The sequence below is a fragment of the Cnephaeus nilssonii genome (assembly GCF_951640355.1).
Source record: "Cnephaeus nilssonii genome assembly, chromosome: 10".
In the NCBI taxonomy this organism is placed as follows: domain Eukaryota; kingdom Metazoa; phylum Chordata; class Mammalia; order Chiroptera; family Vespertilionidae; genus Cnephaeus; species Cnephaeus nilssonii.
Genome location: NC_137081.1, coordinates 46,254,114 through 46,276,554, shown reverse-complemented (window position 1 = coordinate 46,276,554; position 22,441 = coordinate 46,254,114). Strand labels below are relative to the sequence as shown.

Genomic DNA, 22,441 nt, shown 5'->3' with positions numbered 1-22,441 from the left:
ACACAAACATACATAATTATGAGGATTGCTAACTAGTTCTGGCATGTGAAAATATAGAGAATAACATTTAGAGTATCCATACATTCACCTTCCAGCTTAAAAAATTAAATATTTCAGATACAGAGGTGCTGCCTGTGCACTTACTTCCAATTCCATTTTGTTCTTTTCCATCCAGGGATTACCATTATCTTGAATCTGAAGTTTATGTTTTCCATGCAAGTTATTGTTCTTTTGCTACATATGTTTATATCCATAAACTATACTGAACCAGTCACTGTCCAGTCAGGAAAATAGAAACCACATTATATATTTCGCACAAAGGGAGATTTAATACTGAGAATTGGTTACAAAGGTCTAAGAAAGGGCTGGAGGAGCAAACAGGATAAAGGGGGCTCTGTTCAGTTTTATCCACTGACCCCTCCAGACCAAGTCTCAACCTTTGCTTGTGCTCAGAAAACTGAATGGTACAGACTGCCCCACTGGACTCCCTTGACCTCTGACTTCCGGTTAGTTTTGGCCGGTGGGGAATGCTGGCAGGAGATCGAGGGGAAAGGAGAATGAAATCAGATATCTGCTCCCTTGTTTTCTTCCCTGTTGGATTGCTACAGGTTGGCACTGCAGCTGCTACAATAGCTACTGACACTACTGAAATGTTCATTTCCGGTCACTTCCTACCATTGCTGCTGCCACCATTGCTGGAAGCACCACCAGGAACAGGAAGGGAAATGGCTTCTCCCTTTCTTCTGTCTTCTAATCCCTTTGTCAGTGCAAGGCACTGGCAAATGCAAGGAAGCCTGTGGCTTGTAGTTCACAGGTTTCCAGCCCCTGGCAATACAGAACAGGGCACAGAAAGACTGGAGTGGGGTTGAGAGCCAACAGCACGTAACCTGGTCAAGTACATAGTATTGTCTGCATTTTTTTTTCTCCCCTCCCCCTATTGTCTGCATTTTTAAAACTCTGTATAGGTAGTGTCATATTATACTTATCCTCACTTTTTAGCTTAACTTTATACTTTTGAGATCTACCCATGTTGATACACGTGGCTCCAGTTTATTCATTTTAGCTGCAATATTGTATTCAATAATGGCATTTCTACAAGGGAACTAATGAGGATAGAAACATGGATGTTAGCACAGCTGGCGTGGCTCAGTGGTTTAGCAATTGACCTATGAACCAGGAGGTCCCAGTTCAATTCCCAGTAGGGGCATATGCCTGGGTTGTGGGCTTAGTCCCCAGGAAGGGACATGAAGGAGGCAGCCAATCAATGATTCTCTCTCATCATTGATGTTTCTCTCTCTCTCTCTCCCTCTCTGAAATCAATAAAAATATATTGAGAGAGAGAGAGAGAGAGAGAGAGAGAGAGAGAGGAAAACATCAGGCATCAGGAAAACTGCAGCAATGGTTATCACAGTTTTTACTAGTAAGTTCCAAAGAAGGTGAGCCTTTTATCTCACCCTCTACCAACTATCGATAAAGGGATAACACAGACTTTGATGAGGCACAAATAGGAGCAGCATAAGTAACTTACTAAATGATCCTGAATAAGGCTTTGAAACTATTGCACATACTGAATTCAAACCAACAAACATTCCTACCAAGTTCCCAACACTCAACCAGGAACTGGGGAGCTAAAGAAGAAATAACATAATCCTCACCCTGAATGATGGACCATAAATGGTAGAAGACAGTCCTATGACAATGATGATGTTACCAGAAATGATGGAACTATTTCAGGAACTCAGAGTAAGGCGAGAATCATTCTGAATTTAGGCATACATAAGTAACATTTGAGATAAGCATTAACGCTAGTTAGAATTTTTCTACGTAGAAAAATGTAGAAAAGAACATTCCAGATGTATGGATTAGCACAATGGCAAGAAGGTTAGAAAGTAAATGGTCTGTATGGGAAATAGCAGGTAGTCACATGTGTGCTGGAAACATGACACAGCTCCAAGGACCGGATTTGCTCTTGACCTACCACAGGCCCCACAGTCTGGGTTCTGCAAACCATGGCTTGTGCCAGATGCCTAGAAAACAAAAATTTTGACCTCTGAACATAGCAACAGCTTATTACAAAACCATAAAGAGGATTACAATTGCCAAGCAGAACAAAACATTATCATCAAATCTAGTTCTTATATTTACTCCTGTGCATTCATTTGTTGAATTAGCTGCCAGGCACTCTGCTGAGTATTAGGAACACACAGCCGATTCCTGCAGTCCCTGTTCTTCAGGAGCCTAATAACTGGATAGTTCATGTGTGTATTTATGTATTTAGTAGGCTTCCTAAAGACCTGGTATTGGTTTATTGACAGCAAAGGAAGTTAAATAGATTTTTATATTTAAATTTAAATAATATTTTATTGTTACAGAAGCAGCCTATGGGCATTATAGAACATAGAACCAGGCTAAACTAAAAATAAATCACCTCTGTCACCACCCAGAGATCACCACTGTAACCCTTGGTTCATATCCTTCCACATTTTAATATACATACATATGTATTTATATGTATTTTGTTTTAAAAAAAATGCTTTCATATTGTTTAGAGACATTCTGTCTTGTAACCTGTTGTTTTCCAGTCAATAATTTCCACTTTCCCATGTCAATAAATGCCTTTTTCCCCCTACTACTCAGTACATATTCAAATTTTCCCAATTAAGACAAAAATGTCCTTTACACCTAATTTCTCCAAATTAGCCCCCGATTCAAGATTTTACATTGCATCTCCTGGTTATGTCGTTCACACAGGTATATCTTTTTTTTTTTTTTAATCTTTACCCCAGGAGATGTTTTGTTGTTGATTTTTAGAGAAAAGGAAAGGGGGAGGGAGGGGAGAGAGAGAGAGAGAGAGAGAGAGAGAGAGAGAGAGAGAGAGAGAGAGAGAGAGACATCAGTTGCCTCCGTATGCACCCTGACCAACCGAGGATCAAACCTAGGTATGTGCCCTGACCAGGAATTGAACCCACAACCTTTTGGTGTACAGGAGGAGGCTCCAACCAACTGAGCCAGCCAGCCAAGGCTCCTTCATATATCTTTTAACCCAGTATAGTCCCTTTCTTATTATTCTAACTTGGTGAAAAGTACTGGCCAGCTGTCCTGAAGAACAGCCCACCTCCTCTATTTGCCTGGTTGCTTACTTGTGATGTTATTTTACTTGTTTGCTCGCTATTCCTGCAAACTAGAAGAGCTCACTGAAGATGTGATAGAAGCAAGCCGTTTAAACATGTTGGGCTAGAATATGTACTCCACCTTGCTTCTCATCGGAATACACCATTGGTGATGGTCAAATTGACCCCTGGACAATGGGGGTTTTTACAATGGAGTAGGAAGTGTGAGTGCAACTTGGCTACCTAAAGGAAGAGGAATGGGGAACCTAGCAGCAGGCAGTGGAACGCAAAGGACATCCAAGTGTGCTGGTCTTGTTCTCACAATTAGGGAAAGCAAAAAAAAAAAACAAAACAAAAAAAGTACTTGGGCCCTCCATGGCTCTTGGGGACAGCCGTTTTACAAATGGTATGTTTCCCTTTATACAGCTGAGCTGAGCTGAGCCGACGCGGTATTCATTCTACGGAGAGCCACTGTCACCCTCCTCTGTACAACCTGGGACCAGACGCAGGGAATGGCGAGGAAGCAGTGTGCTTGCGTTCGCCCCCATTCTTTCTAGCAGCCTTCTTTCTGTCTCCGGCCACAAGAGGAGCTACTGCCCTGCAGCCGTACTTTCCGGGCAAGAATCTTTCGGGAGACGAATCTTGTCCCGTCCGGGGCCCCGTAGCCAGGTTCCCAGGCAGGGCGAACGGTACGTCCGCTCTCTCGCGAGCGTGAGGAGGCCCCGCCCCTCTCTCCTTCTCCGGCCCGCCCACTCCACCTGCGCACGCTCAGACAGTTCCGGGGGCTCGCGGCAGGTGGCGCTGTCGGCGGCGTCGCTGGGGCCCCGGCTGCCGCGGAGACGATCTCCCGGCGGGCAGTGCGGCCCGGCTCTCCGGCGGCAGCGAGTGCCACGTCCCAAGTGCTAAGCGGAGGAGCAGTAGCGGGCGGTTGGCGGGGGGCGGGGAACAGCGCGGAGCCCGACCCGGCCACTCGGATCGCCCGCCGCCATGGGCTCTTCGCAGAGCGTCGAGATTCCCGGCGGCGGCACGGAAGGCTACCACGTCCTGCGGGTAAGAGGTCCGACGGCGGCCCGGGAGCAGCGGGGCTGGAGGCGGGCCTTTCCCGAGGCTGGCAGGCCCGACCTCCCGGAGGAGCGGCGGCCGCGGGCGCTGCGGTGCCGGGGCCGGTTCTAGACTGCACTCGCGTCCCGCCGGCCCGCAGCCCCCGGGCCCGGCGCCCCCCGCTGTGGGAGGTCGGGCTGGCGCGGAGACGGCGTCCGGCGACTTCGCTGGGGAACAAACTTGGCTGCTTTTCCTGCGCACGGCATTCTCGGTCCCCTCCCCCTGAAATCTTAGCGTCCAAAGTTAGTTAACGTAAGGGGTGGGGGCATACTCTGCAGAGGGGTGATGGTGAGGGCATCTTCGGAGTTTTCCGAGAAAAGGAAGCCCGGAACCCGCCGACGAGAGGCGGAGGATGCGACGGCAGGTGTTCATTGACCTCGGCGCCGCCTGAGTGTCCGCAGAGGCCAGTAAGGCAGACAGAGCGAAATGGCCTAGGAGTAGGTTGGACGGACTGGAGTGAATGTGACAGGAGTTTCCCCTCTCTGGTGTCGCTCCGGACCTTTCCAGTCCTCCTTTCCCACATTTCCTGGCCGGGGGAACTTCCGTTCTGCTCTTCCTGAGACTGCTCAGGGCGTGGTGGAGATGTAAGGTTTAGGTGGTGTAAGACAGGGGAACGTTAAAAAAATCTAGGTAAACCAAGGAAAGCAGCCTCAGTCACCAGGGTGCAGGGAAACGTAGCACCTCAAAAGGCCGTAGCTAAACCCCTGCTTATGGACAGCCTGAGGTGAATAAAGCACGTCGTCCTCTCCTCATGGAGCATCGAGGGCTGTGTGCTGGGACCCCTGCGCGTGGTAACGTGATTGTCCACAGAGTGGCCCCAATTGTAGCGCTATTTCAGGGTGCAGTAGAGCACCACTAGGTATTAGCTCCTCACAGGCAAGAGCATTTTCACTGAACGTGAGAAAGTGCACTTCCTGGTGCTTCCGTCACTTTCTGGCTTACGTCCCGTGTTTTAGGCAGACACACTCTTAAAAATACCCAAATGTCTGTGTGACAGGGCTGTGATCAATCACCTTTCTGATCTTACCGATTATCATATCTAGTTGTCTCTCCACTGCACTAAAAATCCCTCTTGAAGCCGCACACTGGCTGGAAAAGATTTTCGCAGCAAAATAAAGAGAATCTATTAATAAACCATATTATCTTCCTTTTCCTTCAGTTAAGCCAACCCCCAAGTACTACAGAGATAGGGGAAATGGAAGTGTCAGATTCCAGATGTGAAGTGCAAGTTCGTGGCAGTACTTTTCTCTCCATTATCTGGTTTGATTTTGAGTTCTCTGCTCTTGGCTGTGTTATTCGGTATTATCCAATGACTGAATGGGGATTCGAATGAATCCTTGGGGATTCGTGATTTTTTTTTTAATACGTGCAATTAGTAAAACACAGTGTTAATGAGTTTAAAAAGTCTCCTAGAAAGCTGTACACATCAACAGAATTCCAATTCCGTGACTTATATTAACTTAATTTGCCATAAAACAAGTTGAAGTGTATTTTCTTCACATAGGTGCACCTCAGTAAATAGGCACTCATACATATTCTATAGTTCAGATGTTATTAATATATAAATCTGATTTTTAAAAGCACTAGGGACAACCTTTGTTTTCTATCTGCATCTGGAGCATAAATGTTGCAAAAGATTAGGTAATTCTTACTTTGTTCCAGTTTTATAAAAGGGAGCTTTAAAATAATAATAATCATCTAATTTAGGATAATTTTTTTAAATCCTCACTCAACGACATACTTAGAGAGAAGAAGGGAAAAAGAGAGAGGGAGAGAAACATCCATATGAGAGAGAAACTAATCAGTTGCCTTCTGTACTTGCTCCAACCACCAGGGATTGAACCCGAAACCTAGGTATGTGCTCTGACCAGGAATCAAACCAGCAACCTTTTGGTGCACAAGACGATGCTCAACCATCTGAGCCACTTTGACCAGGCAGAGGATTTTTTAAATGTATCTGAGTATGTAACCTGCTCTGCCCCTGATTCTGTAATTGGTATTCTTATCTTTGTTTTTAAAGTGGCAAGTACTATGTTAAATCCCAACATATAAAAAGATCTTCCTTTCATTTGTTACTAGAGGCCCGGTACACGAATTCATGCATGGGTGGGGTCCCTCTGGGTGGCCTGTAGGGATCGGGTGAAACCCGAAGTCCAACACCACCTGCAGCTCCTACCTGCCGCTCCTGCTCATCCCGGCCCCACTGTGCCCGCCGCAGGCTTGTGCCCAATCAGTCCCAATCAGGAGAGGCTCCTGCTGCCGCAGCAGCATTTGCCAGCCATGAGCCCTGCCTCTGGTTCCCTCCCAAGGGGCGTGGCCTGCGGGATTGGGCTGAAACTGGCTCTCCCACATCCACTAGGGGTCCTGGATTGCGAGAGAGCACAGGCCAGGCTGAGGGACCCCACTGGTGCTCGATTGGGCCAGGGAGCAACCACGGAGGCTCCAGGGGGTGTCCGGCCCATCTTGCTCGGTCCCCATCGGCCATACCCCAGCAGTAAGCTAACCTACCAGTCGGGGCATCTGCCCTCTGGTGGTCAGTGCACGTCATAGTGAGCGGTTGAGCAGCCTGAGCATATCATTAGCATATTACGCTTTGATTGGTTGTTCAGTTGTTCTGCTGTTCAGACTATTTTCGTATTACCCTTTTATTATATAGGATTGCCTAAATGTACAGCAGTATATTCCACCACTGGATTACTGAGCTTGTAAACCAGAGTATATATGGTAGGTTAACCCTGGAATAAAATCACCAGTGTTCAACAAGGCCTAGAATGATTAAATTAGAAGTTGTCATTAATCAATTCCTGGCCATTTTCTTGTTAGTAATAAAAACTTATATGACTGGATTTTGAAATACTAATTTTAGTGACATCCACATTCACTGCTGTTTTTATTATTATTACTTTAAAGTTCCTACAGTTCAGATTGAACTTTACAGTTTTTCCATTTTTCCATAGTCATTGTTAGATTCTTTTTTAACAAAATCTTTAGGGATAATCTTGAAATGTTTCCAAATTTTCTGCTTTGAGCAGTGTACTTTCCTCTTTATGTTTTATGTATTTTCATGTTTGATCTTATTTTATGCCCCACTCCCTGTACTGGAAGTAACCATCATAAATAATTTTATTTATTTATTTATTTATTTATTTTTTGTTAATCCTCACCTGAGAATATTTTTTTCCATTGATTTTGTTTGTTTGTTTGTTTAATATATTTTTATTTATTTCCAAGAGGAGGGGAGAGAGAAACATCAATGATGAGAGAGAATCATTGATCGGCTGCTCCCTGTGTGCCCCCTCCCTCTATGGGGATCTAACCCAAAACCCAGAGCATGTGCCTTGACCCGGAATGGACCTATGACCTCCTGGTTCAGAGGTTGAAGCTCAACCACTTAGTCATACCAGCCGGGCTCCATTGCTTTTTAAAGAGAGTGGAAGAGAGGGGGAGAGAGAAAGAAAGAAAAATCACTCTGAGAGAGACACATCGATTCTGCCACATGCACCTCAACCAGGACCAAGGTCTGAGATCGAACCTGCAAACCAGATATATGCCCTTGATCAGGAATCAAACCCACAACCACTGAGCAAAACCGGCCAGGGCTATTGATAATTTCTTATGTATTCTTTCAAAAATGTTTGATATACCCTCCTCCCTTTTATTCTTTCTTTCTTTTTTTTTCCTTTTATAACTGTTGGAATCATATGATATAAACTGTTACCTTGTTCTTCTCATTTGATAACCCATCTTGCCTTCTTTCCATAGCAGCACATAGATCTGCCTCTTGTTTCACTTAGCTTCAGAGTAGTCTTTTGTACCATAGTTTGGTTAAGCAGCACCTTCTGATGTTGGGCATTTAATTTTTCTATTCTTTTGTTGTTATAAGTACATATCTACAACTTTAAATCCTACCTTTTGATTTCACTTAAAATGTATTTTCCCAAATTATTGAATTTTAATATTGTCTAATTATATAAACATTGAATAGTATAAAATGAAGTGACAGGTTGTCAAGAGTTTTTTATTTTTTTAGAGTAAACTTCACTTTCAACATCTTTTTACTAATTATATGGATTTTTTCTAGGAAGCTGCTATGTAATGATGGGTTTTTATTTCCTTTTAATTACTATTAGAATTTTATTTCAAATTGCTTCATATGTTACAAGTTTCATCGTGGGTTGAGTGTGAGGAGAATGTGCTCTTTGAGTTACTTTGGTAGAACATCTATAATAATAAAAGTGTAATACCAGTATGCTGATTAGACCAGACGTCCTTCTGGACGAAGCCTGGGCTTCGAGGGAAGCCCAGCTCCCAGGTGCCTGCTGGTGGCCGGAGGGAAGCCGATACTGGCAGCTGCGGGGAGAAAGGCCTACTCTTGCACAAATTTCGTGCATTGGGCCTCTAGTTGAGAATAATGTTTTAGCAGGAAGGCTTGAACTCTTTTAGTCTACTAAAAAATTATTTACTACACTTTTGTGTCAAGTCCCAAATTGGGAAACTGTGCCTTTTCAGATGTGGAAGAGCTCACTAACTCCAAAAGTATCTTTTATAACTCTGAAGGTTTTAGAGTTTATTTTTATTACATCACATTTCCAAATCTTTTCCTATCATTTTATGTGTCTAGTTGAAATGAATCCTCATTTAGGTGTTACTTGATTGATTTATTTTTTTAGTCTCATGTAACATCTGTACTGTTTTTAAAAACAGTACAGAAGTGAGAGTGTTAACATTAAATTGAGAGCTAGAGGAGATGATGGTGTAGACAGAAAGTCCTTCAAAGGGACTTACCTACCTTTTATGTGTGAGGAAGGAATTGATGGTGCAGTAATAAAGAGAAGACACATTCCACTGAGCCAGTTTTATGGAAACATCTCCATAGTTAGAAAACTTAAGATAATTCATATACCAGCTAGAAACTTGGGGCAAATATATTTTTGTATATCACCTTATAAAATACCTGGTCTGATAATATCCATGTTCTGAACGTAGCCTTGTAATTTCCTTTGTTACTTTAAGGTAGCAGTTCTGTATTCCTCATTAAATAAACCAATGCAGTTAGGAAAATGCCGCCGCCACCTTCCCCTGCCTCCCCCAAACTCTTCTTCCCTTCAACTCTGCTGCCCCTCTCTCCTTCAAGTCAAGATGTGACCCAAATCTAGTATAAAGTGTTAATACTTTTAATCCCAGGAGAAGAGATGGATGTTTCACTGGAAAACAACCAGTATAGAACTATTAGATCTATACACAGATTCAGGCTAAATCTGATAAAACTTTCTAATGATTGAGGATCAGAAAGTGAGGTGAGAAAGTCAAAAGCTTAATTCTGCTGCATATACCAAAACGTATCTATTCTGCTGTTTAGTTTGGGGCTGTTACAAATAGTACTGCTGTGAACGTTATACTCTATGTATTGGAGAACATGTATACCCATTTCTATTGGGCATACTAAAGAGTGGAATTTTTGGTCAGAGGTGTGCATATTTAAATATTAATGGATATTGCCAAGTCATTGACTAATTCAACATTCCCACAGTCAGGTTTCTGATTGTTCCATATCCTCATTAATACTTAGTATTTTCCATCTTTTTTTATTTTGACCATTCTGATAAGTGTGTAGTGGTATGGCATTGTGGTTTTAATTTGCATTTCCTTGATGACTATTGAAGTTGAGCACATTTTCATATTTATTGGCCACTTCAGTATCCTCTTTTGTTTAGTGTCTGCTAAAATGTTTTCTCCATTTTTAGCAGCTTTATTGAGATTTAATTTATATACCATTAAATCCAACATTTTAAAGTATACAGTTCAGTGGTTTTTGTAGTATATTCACAAAGTTGTACTACCATCACTAGTATCTAATTCCAGAACCTTTTTATCACTCGAGAAAGAAACTCTCTTCCTATTAGCAGCTACTCTCCCTCCTTCCTACTCTCAGCCCCTGGCGGCCACTAATCAACTTTATTTTTCTATGGATTTGCCTTTTCCGGACATTTTAATGGAATCATACAATATATGGTCTTTGTGACTGGCTTCATTTACTTAGTATAATGTTCTCAAGGTTCATTCATGTTGTAACATCTATCAATACTTGGTTCCTTTTTATTGCCAAGTTATATTCCATTTTATGGGTATTCCACAATTTGTTTATCTGTTCTTTAGCTGAGGAATATCAGCTGAGTTTCCATTTTCTGGCTTTTATGAATAATGCAGCTATGAAATTTGTGTACAAGTTTTACATGGACATGTTTTCATTTCTCTTGGTTATATAGGAGTGAAATTGCTGGGTCATATGATTACTGTGTTTATCATTTTGAGGAATTGCCAAACTTTTACACAGTGGCTGCACCATTTTACATTTCCACCATTTCCAAACTGGGTTCCAGTTTCTCCACATTATTTATTGTCCATCCTCGTTATTGTCTTTTTTATGTTAGCCATTCTTGTAGATATGTAGTATCTCATTGTGATTTTATTGACTATCTTTCTTAATGATTTGCAGTATGCTAAATTTGTTCTGAATATAGTTCCTTTTTGAATGTGTATTTTCTACTTGTCTTTTGACTAGCAGAAGTTTGTAGTTTTAGTATAATTTAGCTTATCAATTTTTTTAGTTTATATTTAGTACTTTCTTGTGTCCTATTTAAGAACTCTTCATACTTGAAGATCTCAAAAATATTCTTCTGTGTTTTTCTCTAAAAGCGTTATTGTTTTGCCTTTGATCTTTAGATCCATCGTCCATCTGGAATTGATTTTTGAGAAACAGCATTTAAAAAATTATTTTTCTTCCCTTCCTAGCTGGCTAACATTTTGTGTTTTTTAATGGGTGAGAGATAATCCTACCTAATAAAAGAGTAATATGCAAATTGACTGCACCTTCGCTACGCCCAAGCCACGCCCACCAGCCAATCAGGGTGAATATGCAAATTAACCCAACCAAGATGGCGGTTAATTTGCATATCAAGACAGCGTAGAAAGAAGCCAAGCCTGCAGAAGGGAGCGAAGCTGCGGAGAAGCAAGCAAGCGGGGTGGCTGAGAAGGGAGGAAAGCAGGCAGGGCCGGGGGAGAAGGGAGGAAAGCAGGCGGGGCAGTGACCTCAGCAGGAAGCCCTATTGCAGGAATCTTCCTGCAATGGGCCACTTGTTAATACATGGTTAGAAAAATAATGTAGTGTCCAGGAATTAGTTGGTTATAAAGATTTACCCTCGGGTGGTGATTGAAAAGTTAGAAAGATGAGCTTCAGATTTTTAGGACTCCTGTCATATGTCAGAGACTTAGCTAAGCATTTCATAAACTTACCAGTACACTCATTCAGTTGCTACAATATTCTTGTAAAGTAGATGACATTATCCCTTACTTGCAGATGAGAAAACTGAAGCCCATAAAGATAAACTTTCCTAAGCTTACGCTGCTAATAAGTAGGCAAAACCATGCCTCAAAACCAAGTCAGTCTAGCTCTAAAACTCTGTTATCTTCTCACTGTATATTTTTCCCCCCAAAAAAATATTTTTAATGATTTCAGAGAGGAAGGGACAGGGAGAGACAGATAGAAACATTAATGATAAAAGATAATCATTGCCTCCTACACGCCCCCTACTGGGGATCGAGCCCCCAATCCAGGCATGTGCCCTTGACCAGAATCGAACCTGGGACCTTTTAGTACGCAGGCTGACACTCTATCCACTGAGCCAAACCATCCAGGGCTCACAATACATTTTTTTAAAATCTTGCAAAATCTTAATTATTTAACTTTCAAATTTAACCTCTTCATCTTAAATTTCTGTGATATTTGGCCCAAAAATAAGTGCTAAGTGGCCTGCATAACCATGTGTGTTTATGTATGTGTATGTATTTAATTAAGATGGTTTGAAGGAAACACGATAAATAATCAGATCTTATACGGGACAAAACGTATTGAAGTGGGAATCTGATACTTGCGAGATTAGATGCCTAAGTGATTCTTATCAATGAATAATATTGCCAGAGAAACTTACCTGTGTGGATGTTTCATTTGCTGTGTTGTAGATCTTATTTTCCATGCTATGAAAAGTAGGAAATTTCCTTTAAGTGTATTAGGGTCAAGAGAGCATTTCCTAGGGCTCCCTCTGCTGGCTTCCTAGCAGTAATTAAGATACCTAAATACCAGAATTGTGCTGGTACTAATGATATAAATAAATTTGGGAAAGAAATTAATTTCAAGGTCCATTAGAAACAGAGAGGAGATTGATGTTTGTAGCAAATGAAAATTCTACCTAATAAAATGGTAATATGTAAATTATCATCACTCCGCTATGCTCACGATTGGGCCAGAGGGAGGCGCAGGGGGCGGGACTCGGGGTGGCCGGGGTAGCCGATTGGGCCGGCAGGACGCTGAGCTCGCGTCGCCAGTGGTGGCGCGAGCTCAGCGTCTGCGCCATGGCTGTGCTGCGGAACAGAAGGGGCCTCTGGGGCAGCGAGCTCACGTCCCGCTGCAGACCATCAAAAGCGGGGAGCTGGGTGCCTGTCTGCTCCGGCACCAGGCCTTTCAGAAGCCTCCGCCGCGGCTTCTGAAAGGCCTGGTGCACCAGCGGACAGGCACCCAGCTCCCCCGCGATCGAAAGCTAAAGCGTGTAGGGGACCCTACACGTGCATGATTCAGTCATGCACTGGGCCTCTAGTGAAAAAATAGAGTTAGAGACATTTTATTTATTTTAGAATTCAAAATTAGTTATTGAATCTTTTTTGAGTTATGGGGAACTGGTATTGAAGACTTTGCATTTCAAACAAATGGTAGTAAAACTTTATACTTGAAGGATGGCATGATAAGATTCTGTATGTGAGACCAACTTTCTAAGTTGGTGATGACATTTCAAAAGCATTGTCTTTAGCCTTTTTTAACTAAAAGATAAACTTTTGGCAGCCTCAGTGGAGAAGTGTGAAATTGATCAGTGGACATTTTAGTTTCTAGATAAAATAGAATTACTAGGTAATGGACCCTATTAAGTGAGAAACTTCACTCTGAGGGAGCTTCTAGGGCTTACTGGTATGCTAATTATCTTCACACCTGAAGCATTTTGCACCTAATTGATAAGATTCTAATAGGCATTTCATACCTGGCAGATCTTTGACTCTTTTTTTCCCAGCCAGCTGTGACTTGACCTCACTTTTCTTCTCCTCATAGATCCAAGCTGCCACCATTTTCCTTTCAGAGTTGCCATTTGAGGAGAAATCTATCTGGCATTTCGGGTTCTAGACATTTTGCTTGACAATACAGGGTGGGACAAAGGGTTTACAGTTGTTCATATGGAAAGTTATACAATCCTCCTATATAATGAAAGACTAATATGCAAATCGACCAAATGGCGGAACAACGGTTGCTATGATGCGCACTGACCACCGGGGGTGGGGGGCAAACGCTCAATGCAGGAGCTGCCCCCTGGTGGTCAGTGTGCTCCCACAGGGGGAGCGCCGCTCAGCCAGAAGCTGGGCTCACGGCTGGCGAGTGCAGCAGTGGTGGTGGGAGCCTCTCCCACCACCACTGCAGGTGGACGGTAAGGAGCCAGGGGTCCTGGACTGCGAGAGGGCGCAGACTGGGCTGAGGGGGACCCCCCCCCCCAGCCCCCAGAGTGCATGAATTTCATGCACGAGGACTCTAGTAATCTATATTAATAAAAGGCCCGCCGTGACGCCATCACGACCTCGAGGCAGGCAGGGCGGGACGTGAGCTACTAGCAGCGGAGAGCTATGAGTGGCAGAGGGTGGGGCAGTGAGCTATGAGAGGCAGAAGGCTATGAGTGGCGGACAGCTATGAGCGATGGAGGGCGGGGCGCAAGCTATGAGCGGCGATGGGCGGGGCAGCCAGCTGAGGCAAGCGGAAGCAAGCTACTCGTGCGCACTGGGCCTCTAGTCTATACTAATAATAGAGGAATATGAAAATTGTCTAGGACACCGTCACAGTAGCAGTAACGACCAGCAGGCTGCGCGGGGCAACCAGGCCGGCAGGGGGGTTAGTGAGGGACAACCAAACGACTGAACAGCAGGCTGCGTGGGGCAACCAGGCCGGCAGGGGGGTTAGCGAGGGACGACCAAACGACTGAACAGCAGGCTCCATGGGGCGACCAGGCCAGCGGGGGGGGGGGGGAGTTAGGGGCGACCAGGCTGGCAGAGAGGGGCAGTTGGGGTCAACCAGGCCAGCAGGGGGGGCAGTAAGGGGTGACCAGGCCAGCAGGGGGGGCATTAGGGGTGACCGGGCCGGCAGAGGGGGGCAGTTGGGGGCGACCAGGCTGGCGGGGGGGGGGCAGTAAGGGGCAACCAGGCTGGCAGGGGGGGCAGTAAGGGGCAACCAGGCCGGCGGGGGGGGCAATTAGGGACGACCAGGTCAGCAGGGGGGGAGTTGGGGGCAACCAGGCCGGTGGGGGGGGGGCAGTTGGGGTTGACCAGGCCGGCAAGGGGGGCAGTTGGGGGTGATCAGGCCGGCAGGCAGAGGCGGTTAGGAGTGATCTGGCTGGCGGGGGGGGGAGCAGTTGGGGGCGATCAGGCAGGCAGGCAGGTGAGCAGTTAGGAGCCAGCGGTCCCGGATTGTGAGAAGGATGTCCAACTGCCGGTTTAGGCCCAATCCCTGGGATCGGGCCTAAACCGGCAGTTGGACATCCCCCGAGGGGTCCCAGATTGGAGAGGGTGCAGGCTGGGCTGAGGGGACCCCCCCCCCCTGCACGAATTTCATGCACCGGGCCTCTAGTTAATTAATAATATAGGAATAAACTTTGTTTCATGTACTCACAACTGTAAACCTACTTTTGCCCCACCCTGTATGTAGACTATAATAGCCCGCATTTAAGAAAACTTCAGTATACAGAAACTAAACAAGTATATATTGACTATTTTTATTAAAGGTAACACTTTTAAATCCCTTTGGTAATTTAACTTAAAAAATGATTAAGACTCACATTTGCAGGGAAATTTGCAGAAAGCAAAATCAAACAGTTTTACTAAGTTAAACATTGAAGCATCTTTATAATGGACAACTAACTATTCCTTATTGTGATAAATGGGGAAAAAATTAGTTTTACTTCTTCAGAGGCAATGATAGTATAATTTGGCTTTAAATAAGGTAATACTAATCCAAGAGGTCAGGTATTAAAGGGACATTCTGGGAACAATCTGTGTTCAATATTGAAAGCATCAAAATTATTTGTTACTGTGTAAATTGCTACAGATTTATGCATGGATGAATGTATCTGTTATTTCCTTAGCCTCAGAATTGACTATTAAAACTCTTTAGACTGTTAGAATAAATCAACCTACAAATCTCAATTCAAACTTTGTTTTCATAGGATAGATTTGACAGTGTTTAATAACATCAAAGCAGAATAACAATTCCTTAAAACATTATGAAAATATTATAGGGAGATGCAAAGTGGATTATATTAACTTTTTTGCTTATCTTATATATAATTATAATAGACAAATATGCAAATTGACCGCACCTTCGCTACGCCCAAGCCACGCCCACCAACCAAGCCACGCCCACCAGTAAACCGTTGCAGGGACGTTGGGGTGTGGCAGAGCCCAAGGCCGGGAAAGCCTTGGGCGGAGGCTTTCCCGGCCTTGGGCACCAGCTGGGAGCCTGCACGGATCGCAGGCAACGACCAGGGGGTCAGCTCCTACAATACGTAGCAGGGACGCTGGGTGCAGCCGAGCCCACGGCCGGGAAAGCCTCGGGCAGAGCACCAGCGGGGAGCCTGCACGGATCGCAGGCAACGACCAGGAGTTCGGCTCCTACAATCCATAGCAGGGACGCTGGGTGCGGCGGAGCCCAAGGCCGGGGAAAGCCTGGGGCGGAGGCTTTCCCCGGCCTTGGGCACCAGCGGGGAGCCTGCACGGATCGCAGGCAACCACAGGGGTCGGCTCCTACAATCCATAGCAGGGAGGCTGGGGTGCAGCAGAGCCAAGGCCGCAGCCCGGGGCCAAGCCCCGACCCTGAAAGAAGGCAGAAGGCGGTGGCCACAGCCAAGGCCTGGGTCCCCGGTGCCGGCAGAAAACTGGTGCAGGCAGCCAGGTGAATGAAGGTCTATTGCACGAATCTTCGTGCAAACGGGCTACTAGTTTGTCATATTACCAATACTACCAGGTACTAATTTTATTATTTCAGTTTCAGCAAATTTAATAGGTAATTGTAATCCATTTCAAAGTTGGGTGCTAAACATTTGAGTTGTTGAGAAGCTAAATAGTCCTAATCTTTCACTTAAAAGTCATCTATAAATCTGGCTGCACTCTTTCCGGCAGCCTCCTTATTAGATTAATAGTTGTAAAATGTACTTTTGAGTTTCACCTCTACCACCAGCCAGCTATGGCCCATAGACAAGTAACAAAATGGTTTTTTCACCTGTAAAATAAAGGACTTCTGATTTTCTAAACATATAATTCTGTATTTCTATCCCACCCTGTTGTCTAGCTATACTATGTTATTATCCTCATTTTTCAGACTCCTTTTGGGTTTTTCTCGTATCATTTCTTTAACTTTCGGATGTCCTTATCCTCTTGTTCATTTTCACCTTTGAAAGTTCTACCTCCTTTTTAAAGTACAGTTCAAATGTTTGTGTGTGTGAAGCTTCTTCAATTAGAATTAATCTTTCTTTTAGAACTTTGTGCCTACATTTAACCCTTACTTTTTTGGTCTTGTAGCACAGTTATTAGAGGACTATATGTCCTCTGTCTCCCCTTTCTCTTCTTGCCTGTTTCTCCACAGATTATAAATGTTTTGACACCAGCCACTATGATCCTATATTAGTTTTGTAATTGAATTGTTCCTTGCTAGTAGTAGTCATGGAATAAATGCTCCCTAAATTAATTTGAATTTGTCACTTAGTTGTAATAAATAAATATCTGTTGTGTCATGTGCTAAATGCTCGGAGGATTGCCCCGCAACCTGCCTCCAAAAAGTAGAAAGTGGTGTTAATAGAATCATAGAGGGAAAGCCTCATTCATATAGGAGGTGAACATAAAGAATGGGTAGAATTTAGGAAGCTGCAAGGGTATTTATTTTCTGGATTAGATGAAGAGAAATGAGAGAACTAGTTTGTAGCTATAAATTTTATTGATAAAATTAATCTAGTTTTATAGAAGAGATGGGTATTAAAATTTTAATTATGATTTTTAATTAAGCTTTGAATTTTTCATATTGGCATTTTTGTTTTTACAGGTACAAGAAAATTCCCCAGGACATAGAGCTGGACTGGAACCATTCTTTGATTTTATTGTTTCTATTAATGGTTCAAGATTAGTAAGTTCAGCTTTTTGTACCTTCGTGTATAGTATTTTGTATCTTTTAAAAATGGAATTTTTCAGATTATATGGGACTGGTGTTTATTCATTAGTTACAAACATAAAGTGTGTTACCAGTTTGTAAAAGTAATTATGTTAGTAAACGTATGAAAATGTCAAATATAAAATACTATACTTGACACTCCAGCAATTATTTTAGGGGATTAAAATCACTGGAGACTTTTACTTTAAGTGTTAAATATTTAAATTTTTTATGCAGAAAGAAATAATATTAAAGCGTTTGCTTTTTTTAAAGATGTCAAACTTTTGTAGGTTATTGACAAATGACTTTCAACTTGTCAGTTTCTTGTGTATATAAGTAAAGTTTCTAGAACCAGATAGATGTGTTCCAAAAGTGCAGAATTAAAAGCACTTTTTATAAGTTGCTTTCAGTTTACCTGTAATAAAGCCCTGTAGGAAGGAAATTATATAATTTCAGCAAAGGAAATTCTTATGACAATGGCTACTTGGTTGGCTTATTTTTTTCACAGCATTGTTAAGTTTTTATTACTTATCAACATCTTCTACATAATGGCCTTTATTCATTTATGTAATGAAATATTTAACATACTGCTTCCTTTTTTTTTCCTGCCAGTTCCTATTAAATAATTAAACTGTATATTTAGGAGTAGAATCCAAAATTAAACTTCAATGCCAGCAAATGTTTTAGATTTTAAAACCAAAGTCATACCAATCCTGTTAGTAATATGACTTCTTATGGAATATTTTGGGGTTTTTTTTAATCGCTGAAGCCCTAGATCACTTCAATCCATGTTGGGTTGCAAATTTCATAATCTGTAGTTAGCTGTTAGAAAAAAGACAGAAGTTGTTGCTAATTAGAATTGTTTTTAACTTCTTAACATTCTTTTACTTGGAGGAACATTTGGATGTTAATGAAACCTTTGCCCATAGAATGCTTTGCATTGATTAATATTACTCCAATAGGCCATAGGATGCTTAAACTAAGATAGTTAACATTACATTTTTATTTATTAAGAAAAATAATTTTATGTGTTCACAGAATAAAGACAATGATACTCTTAAGGATCTACTGAAAGCAAATGTTGAAAAGCCTGTAAAAATGCTTATCTACAGTAGTAAAACACTGGAGCTGCGAGAGACCTCAGTCACACCAAGTAACATGTGGGGTGGCCAGGGCTTGTTGGGAGTGAGCATTCGTTTCTGCAGCTTTGATGGGGCAAATGAAAACGTTTGGCATGTGTTGGTACGTATCACTTGTAAGCTGTTACTTGCAATTTAAAAAGCCGTGTAGAAAGGTGTTCTACCAGTGGTTATCTCTAGTTTGGTTGAGATTGTAGGGACATTTTATTATTAGGCTATTTTTAGTTCTTGGAAATCGGAATTCATTGCTGTTAAAATATAGGTTATTTTTTTAAATGCATGAGATGAGGAAGAGAAACAAATAATGATTTATCTGTTATGAGAAGAAATGTTAAAGGAGATAGCTACAGAAGTATTTTAAATATTTATTAAAGATTATGTGACATTATAACAAGACAATTACAAATGTAGGGGTTTTTAATCACTATAATTAAGGACTGGGAGCTATAAAATTTGGAACATTATTTTATGTATATTAATTTTGGGGTGTGTTTTTGTGTCACCGTAGGAAGTAGAATCAAATTCTCCTGCAGCACGGGCAGGTCTTAGACCTCACAGTGATTATATCATTGGAGCAGATACTGTCATGAATGAGGTAATTAGTGTGTTTATTAAAGAAAATTATATAACATTTTCTTACTAATGTTTAAGTTCAGAAGTATATTTGCATACTTTGCATTTAGAGTTGAAATTTAGGTCTTTGCCGGTCAAGATCACTCATGCCAAGGAGTTAAACAGAACATCTGGAAGGTGTCTCATTAGTATAGCTGTGGGGAAGAACGCATACTATGTAGTAGTTTCACAGATTTTGTGTATGGTATATAAAAATCTCTTAATGTACCTCAAGGCTAAATGAAATCCTCATTTTGGTTATTGATTTCATTTTCTCTTCCTAAAAAGAGGTCACAAAATTGTCTCAGCTATTTTAATCCTTTTCCTTGCTTGATAGCTAATGAAAGTATATGTTGCTAAATCAAAAATGAGAGAAAAAATAAGGTGCCCAGATAACCAGGTCTTAATCATAGAGAGCAAAGGCAAAATACATAGGATTTGTGTGTAGATGAGTTTTACTAAAATTGCTGACTAGGTCTTATGAAACTGGACATAAGGCCTTGCATGTAGTAAATAGGTTATATATTAAATTAAACCTTGTTTGAGTATCAGTTTTAAGAAATGATTTTTATGTTTGGGGCTAGGCCCACAATCTGTGTGTATGTGTTTTGTTTTTTCCTTACATGAGGATATGTTTATTGACTTTAGATATAGAGGAAGAGAGAGAGAGAAACATGAATTGGTTTTGCCTCCTATATGTGCCCCGACTGGGGATCAAACCCCCAATCTAGGTATGTGCCCCGACTGGGGATCAAATCCACAACCTTTTGGTATATGGGACGATGCTCCAACCAACTTAGCCACCCAGCAAGGTTGTGTGTGTGTGTGTTTTTTAAAGTTTCCAGGTAATTTTGATACTAGCCAGGTTTGAGACCCACTGTTCTAAAGTTCAGTAACATAAAAACATTTTTCTCCTGTGATGCTTTTGCAGTCTGAAGATCTGTTCAGCCTTATTGAAACACATGAAACAAAACCATTGAAACTTTATGTGTATAATACAGACACTGATAACTGTCGAGAAGTGATTATTACACCAAATTCTGCATGGGGTGGAGAAGGCAGGTAAGGTCATTTTTAGACTAAATTATAACTGCTTAAACTTAGATGTGTTGTAAAAATTGATTGGTTCATGAGCCAAAGCTCAACTACTGAGCCACACCAGCCGAGCAATAATTCTTTTTTTAAAGTACATATTTAGGAAGACTGATATATAGACTATAGTCCTTTTTTTTTTTTTTACTGAGCTAAGAGCTAATAACCTTTTTTGTTTTGTTATTTTAATCAAATAGTTCAGTTTTATTTTCCTAATTCCCCTCTTCAACAATGGGACAACACAGTGTAACTTTCTCTAGCTGCTGGGAAGATTTCTTAGACTTTGTGGAAACTGTTGGCTTTCAGAAATAGGCTGATTTCAACCAAGAATTAGACAAAATTGCAATAACCATAAAACTCAATTTAGAAAGAGGATCAAGCCAAGCATGTAGGCAGATTTTATAAAATCAGTTTTCTGGGACTGTTTATCAAGTCAGTTCCATAATTTCAAGAAGCTAAAGCAAAGCATGCTGATTTACATTGCTTTTTTAAGGTCTTTCAGCTGTTGTTTCAATTGTACAAATTTTTCACTATTTTGAAAGTCCTGAGCCTTTTTTAATTTGAGGAATTATTAGTCACTAGGGGCCCAGTGCACAAATCCATGCATCTTGAAAGGAACTGTGGGCCACTTGGCTGCAGTGGGCACAGGCGGGTCTTGGCCCATGCTCTGCCTCTCCTCAGCTCCTCCTGCCATGTCCCCCAGTCCCCTGTCTGCCGGCAGCCCCGCGCCCACCACCACCGCTCCCATGCGCTGATGGCGCCGACCCCACTCGCACCTGCTGACGGCATGGAGTAATTGGGGCCGGCACCTGCTGACAGCATGGAGTAATTGGGGCCGGCGCCAGCAGCAGGTGCGAGCGGGGCCGGCGCCGTCAGTTGGTGTGAGCAGCGGCTGCTGCCCCAATCACCCCTCAGGAGCAGGGAAGTCCTCAGGGGCGATCAGGGCCAGCAGCCACCACTCAACACCCACTCATGGTGCCGAGCGATCAGGACTGGCACCAGGTGCTGGCAGTGGGTGCAAGTGGTGGCTTTGGCACCTGCTGTGGGTGTGAGCTGCGGCGCCAGCAGCAGGTGCGAGCGCCAGGTGGGACCGTGGCGCCCGGGAGCAAAGAATTTTCAGTAACCACCAGAGGCTTGCCCCGATAACAGCAACTGGCACCCCGCCTTGGTCTGGTACCCCCCACTCACCTGCTCCACCACAGCCAACGCCCACCATGTTCCACACTCTGCCGCCTGCGGCCGTCGCCTGCCATGTTCCATGCACGGCCCCTGGTGGTCAGTGCATGTCATAGCGTTGTTTGGTTGGTCTGCCGTTCGGTCTATTTGCATATTAGCCTTTTATTATACTACACTTGATCTTAGCCAAAAGGCCGAGAAGCGATAGCCTTTTATTATATAGGATAGTAATTATTATAGGAAAGCTTAGGGTTTGGAAACTTCCAAATTTTTTGTAAAAGTCTGGCATTTGCTGGAAAAAGGATGACTGAGTCGATGCAGGCAGAGAAAGCCTCTGTTTGCTCACACTGTTACCTTTCCCCACGCTACCTCAGAGTCTGTGTTGCACCAGAATGCTAAGTTGTTGCCATTTGAGAAAAGGAGATAGAGCTCTCATTTTAAGAATCTGGCCCGCCTGAGACAATACTTGATCAAGTTGCCATTGTTCATTGTCCAGGTTTATAACCACAGAAATATGATCTTAAGACATTCCAAGTCGACTAATTTCAGAGGGACTGGCACATATAAACTAAATTTGTAAGGAAGCTGCTATGTTTATTAGAATGGCAAATTTTCAGTTTATAAAAGAAAGTAATAGATTCTCCAGTTAGAACACTTAGGTGTGATTAGTACCACAAGATTGCTTGGTGAGCATAGAATCAACGTGCAAGGAAGAGGTTCTGCAGATGGGGAAGTCATCACTAGTTCTTTAATTTTTTTTTTAAATATATTTTATTGATTTTTTACAGAGAGGAAGAGAGAGGGATAGAGAGTTAGAAACATCGATGAGAGAGAAACATCGATCAGCTGCCTCTTGCACACCCCCTACTGGGGATGTGCCCGCAACCAAGGTACATGCCCTTGACCGGAATCGAACCTGGGACCCTTGAGTC

General features: G+C 42.7%; 1 protein-coding gene across 1 annotated transcript in view; it reads left to right on the top strand.

Moving 5' to 3' along the window:
* Nucleotides 1-3,929: 3,929 nt before the first annotated feature.
* The window catches only part of GORASP2 (golgi reassembly stacking protein 2), a 36,577-nt gene continuing 18,065 nt past the window's right edge, over nucleotides 3,930-22,441 (top strand). Inside the window, exons 1-5 of the mRNA XM_079782066.1 lie at nucleotides 3,930-4,160; nucleotides 17,386-17,466; nucleotides 18,529-18,732; nucleotides 19,138-19,224; nucleotides 20,173-20,303. Coding sequence (XP_079638192.1) covers nucleotides 4,098-4,160; nucleotides 17,386-17,466; nucleotides 18,529-18,732; nucleotides 19,138-19,224; nucleotides 20,173-20,303 — 566 coding nt within the window. The 5' untranslated portion in view covers nucleotides 3,930-4,097. The remainder of the gene's footprint in view (nucleotides 4,161-17,385; nucleotides 17,467-18,528; nucleotides 18,733-19,137; nucleotides 19,225-20,172; nucleotides 20,304-22,441) is intronic.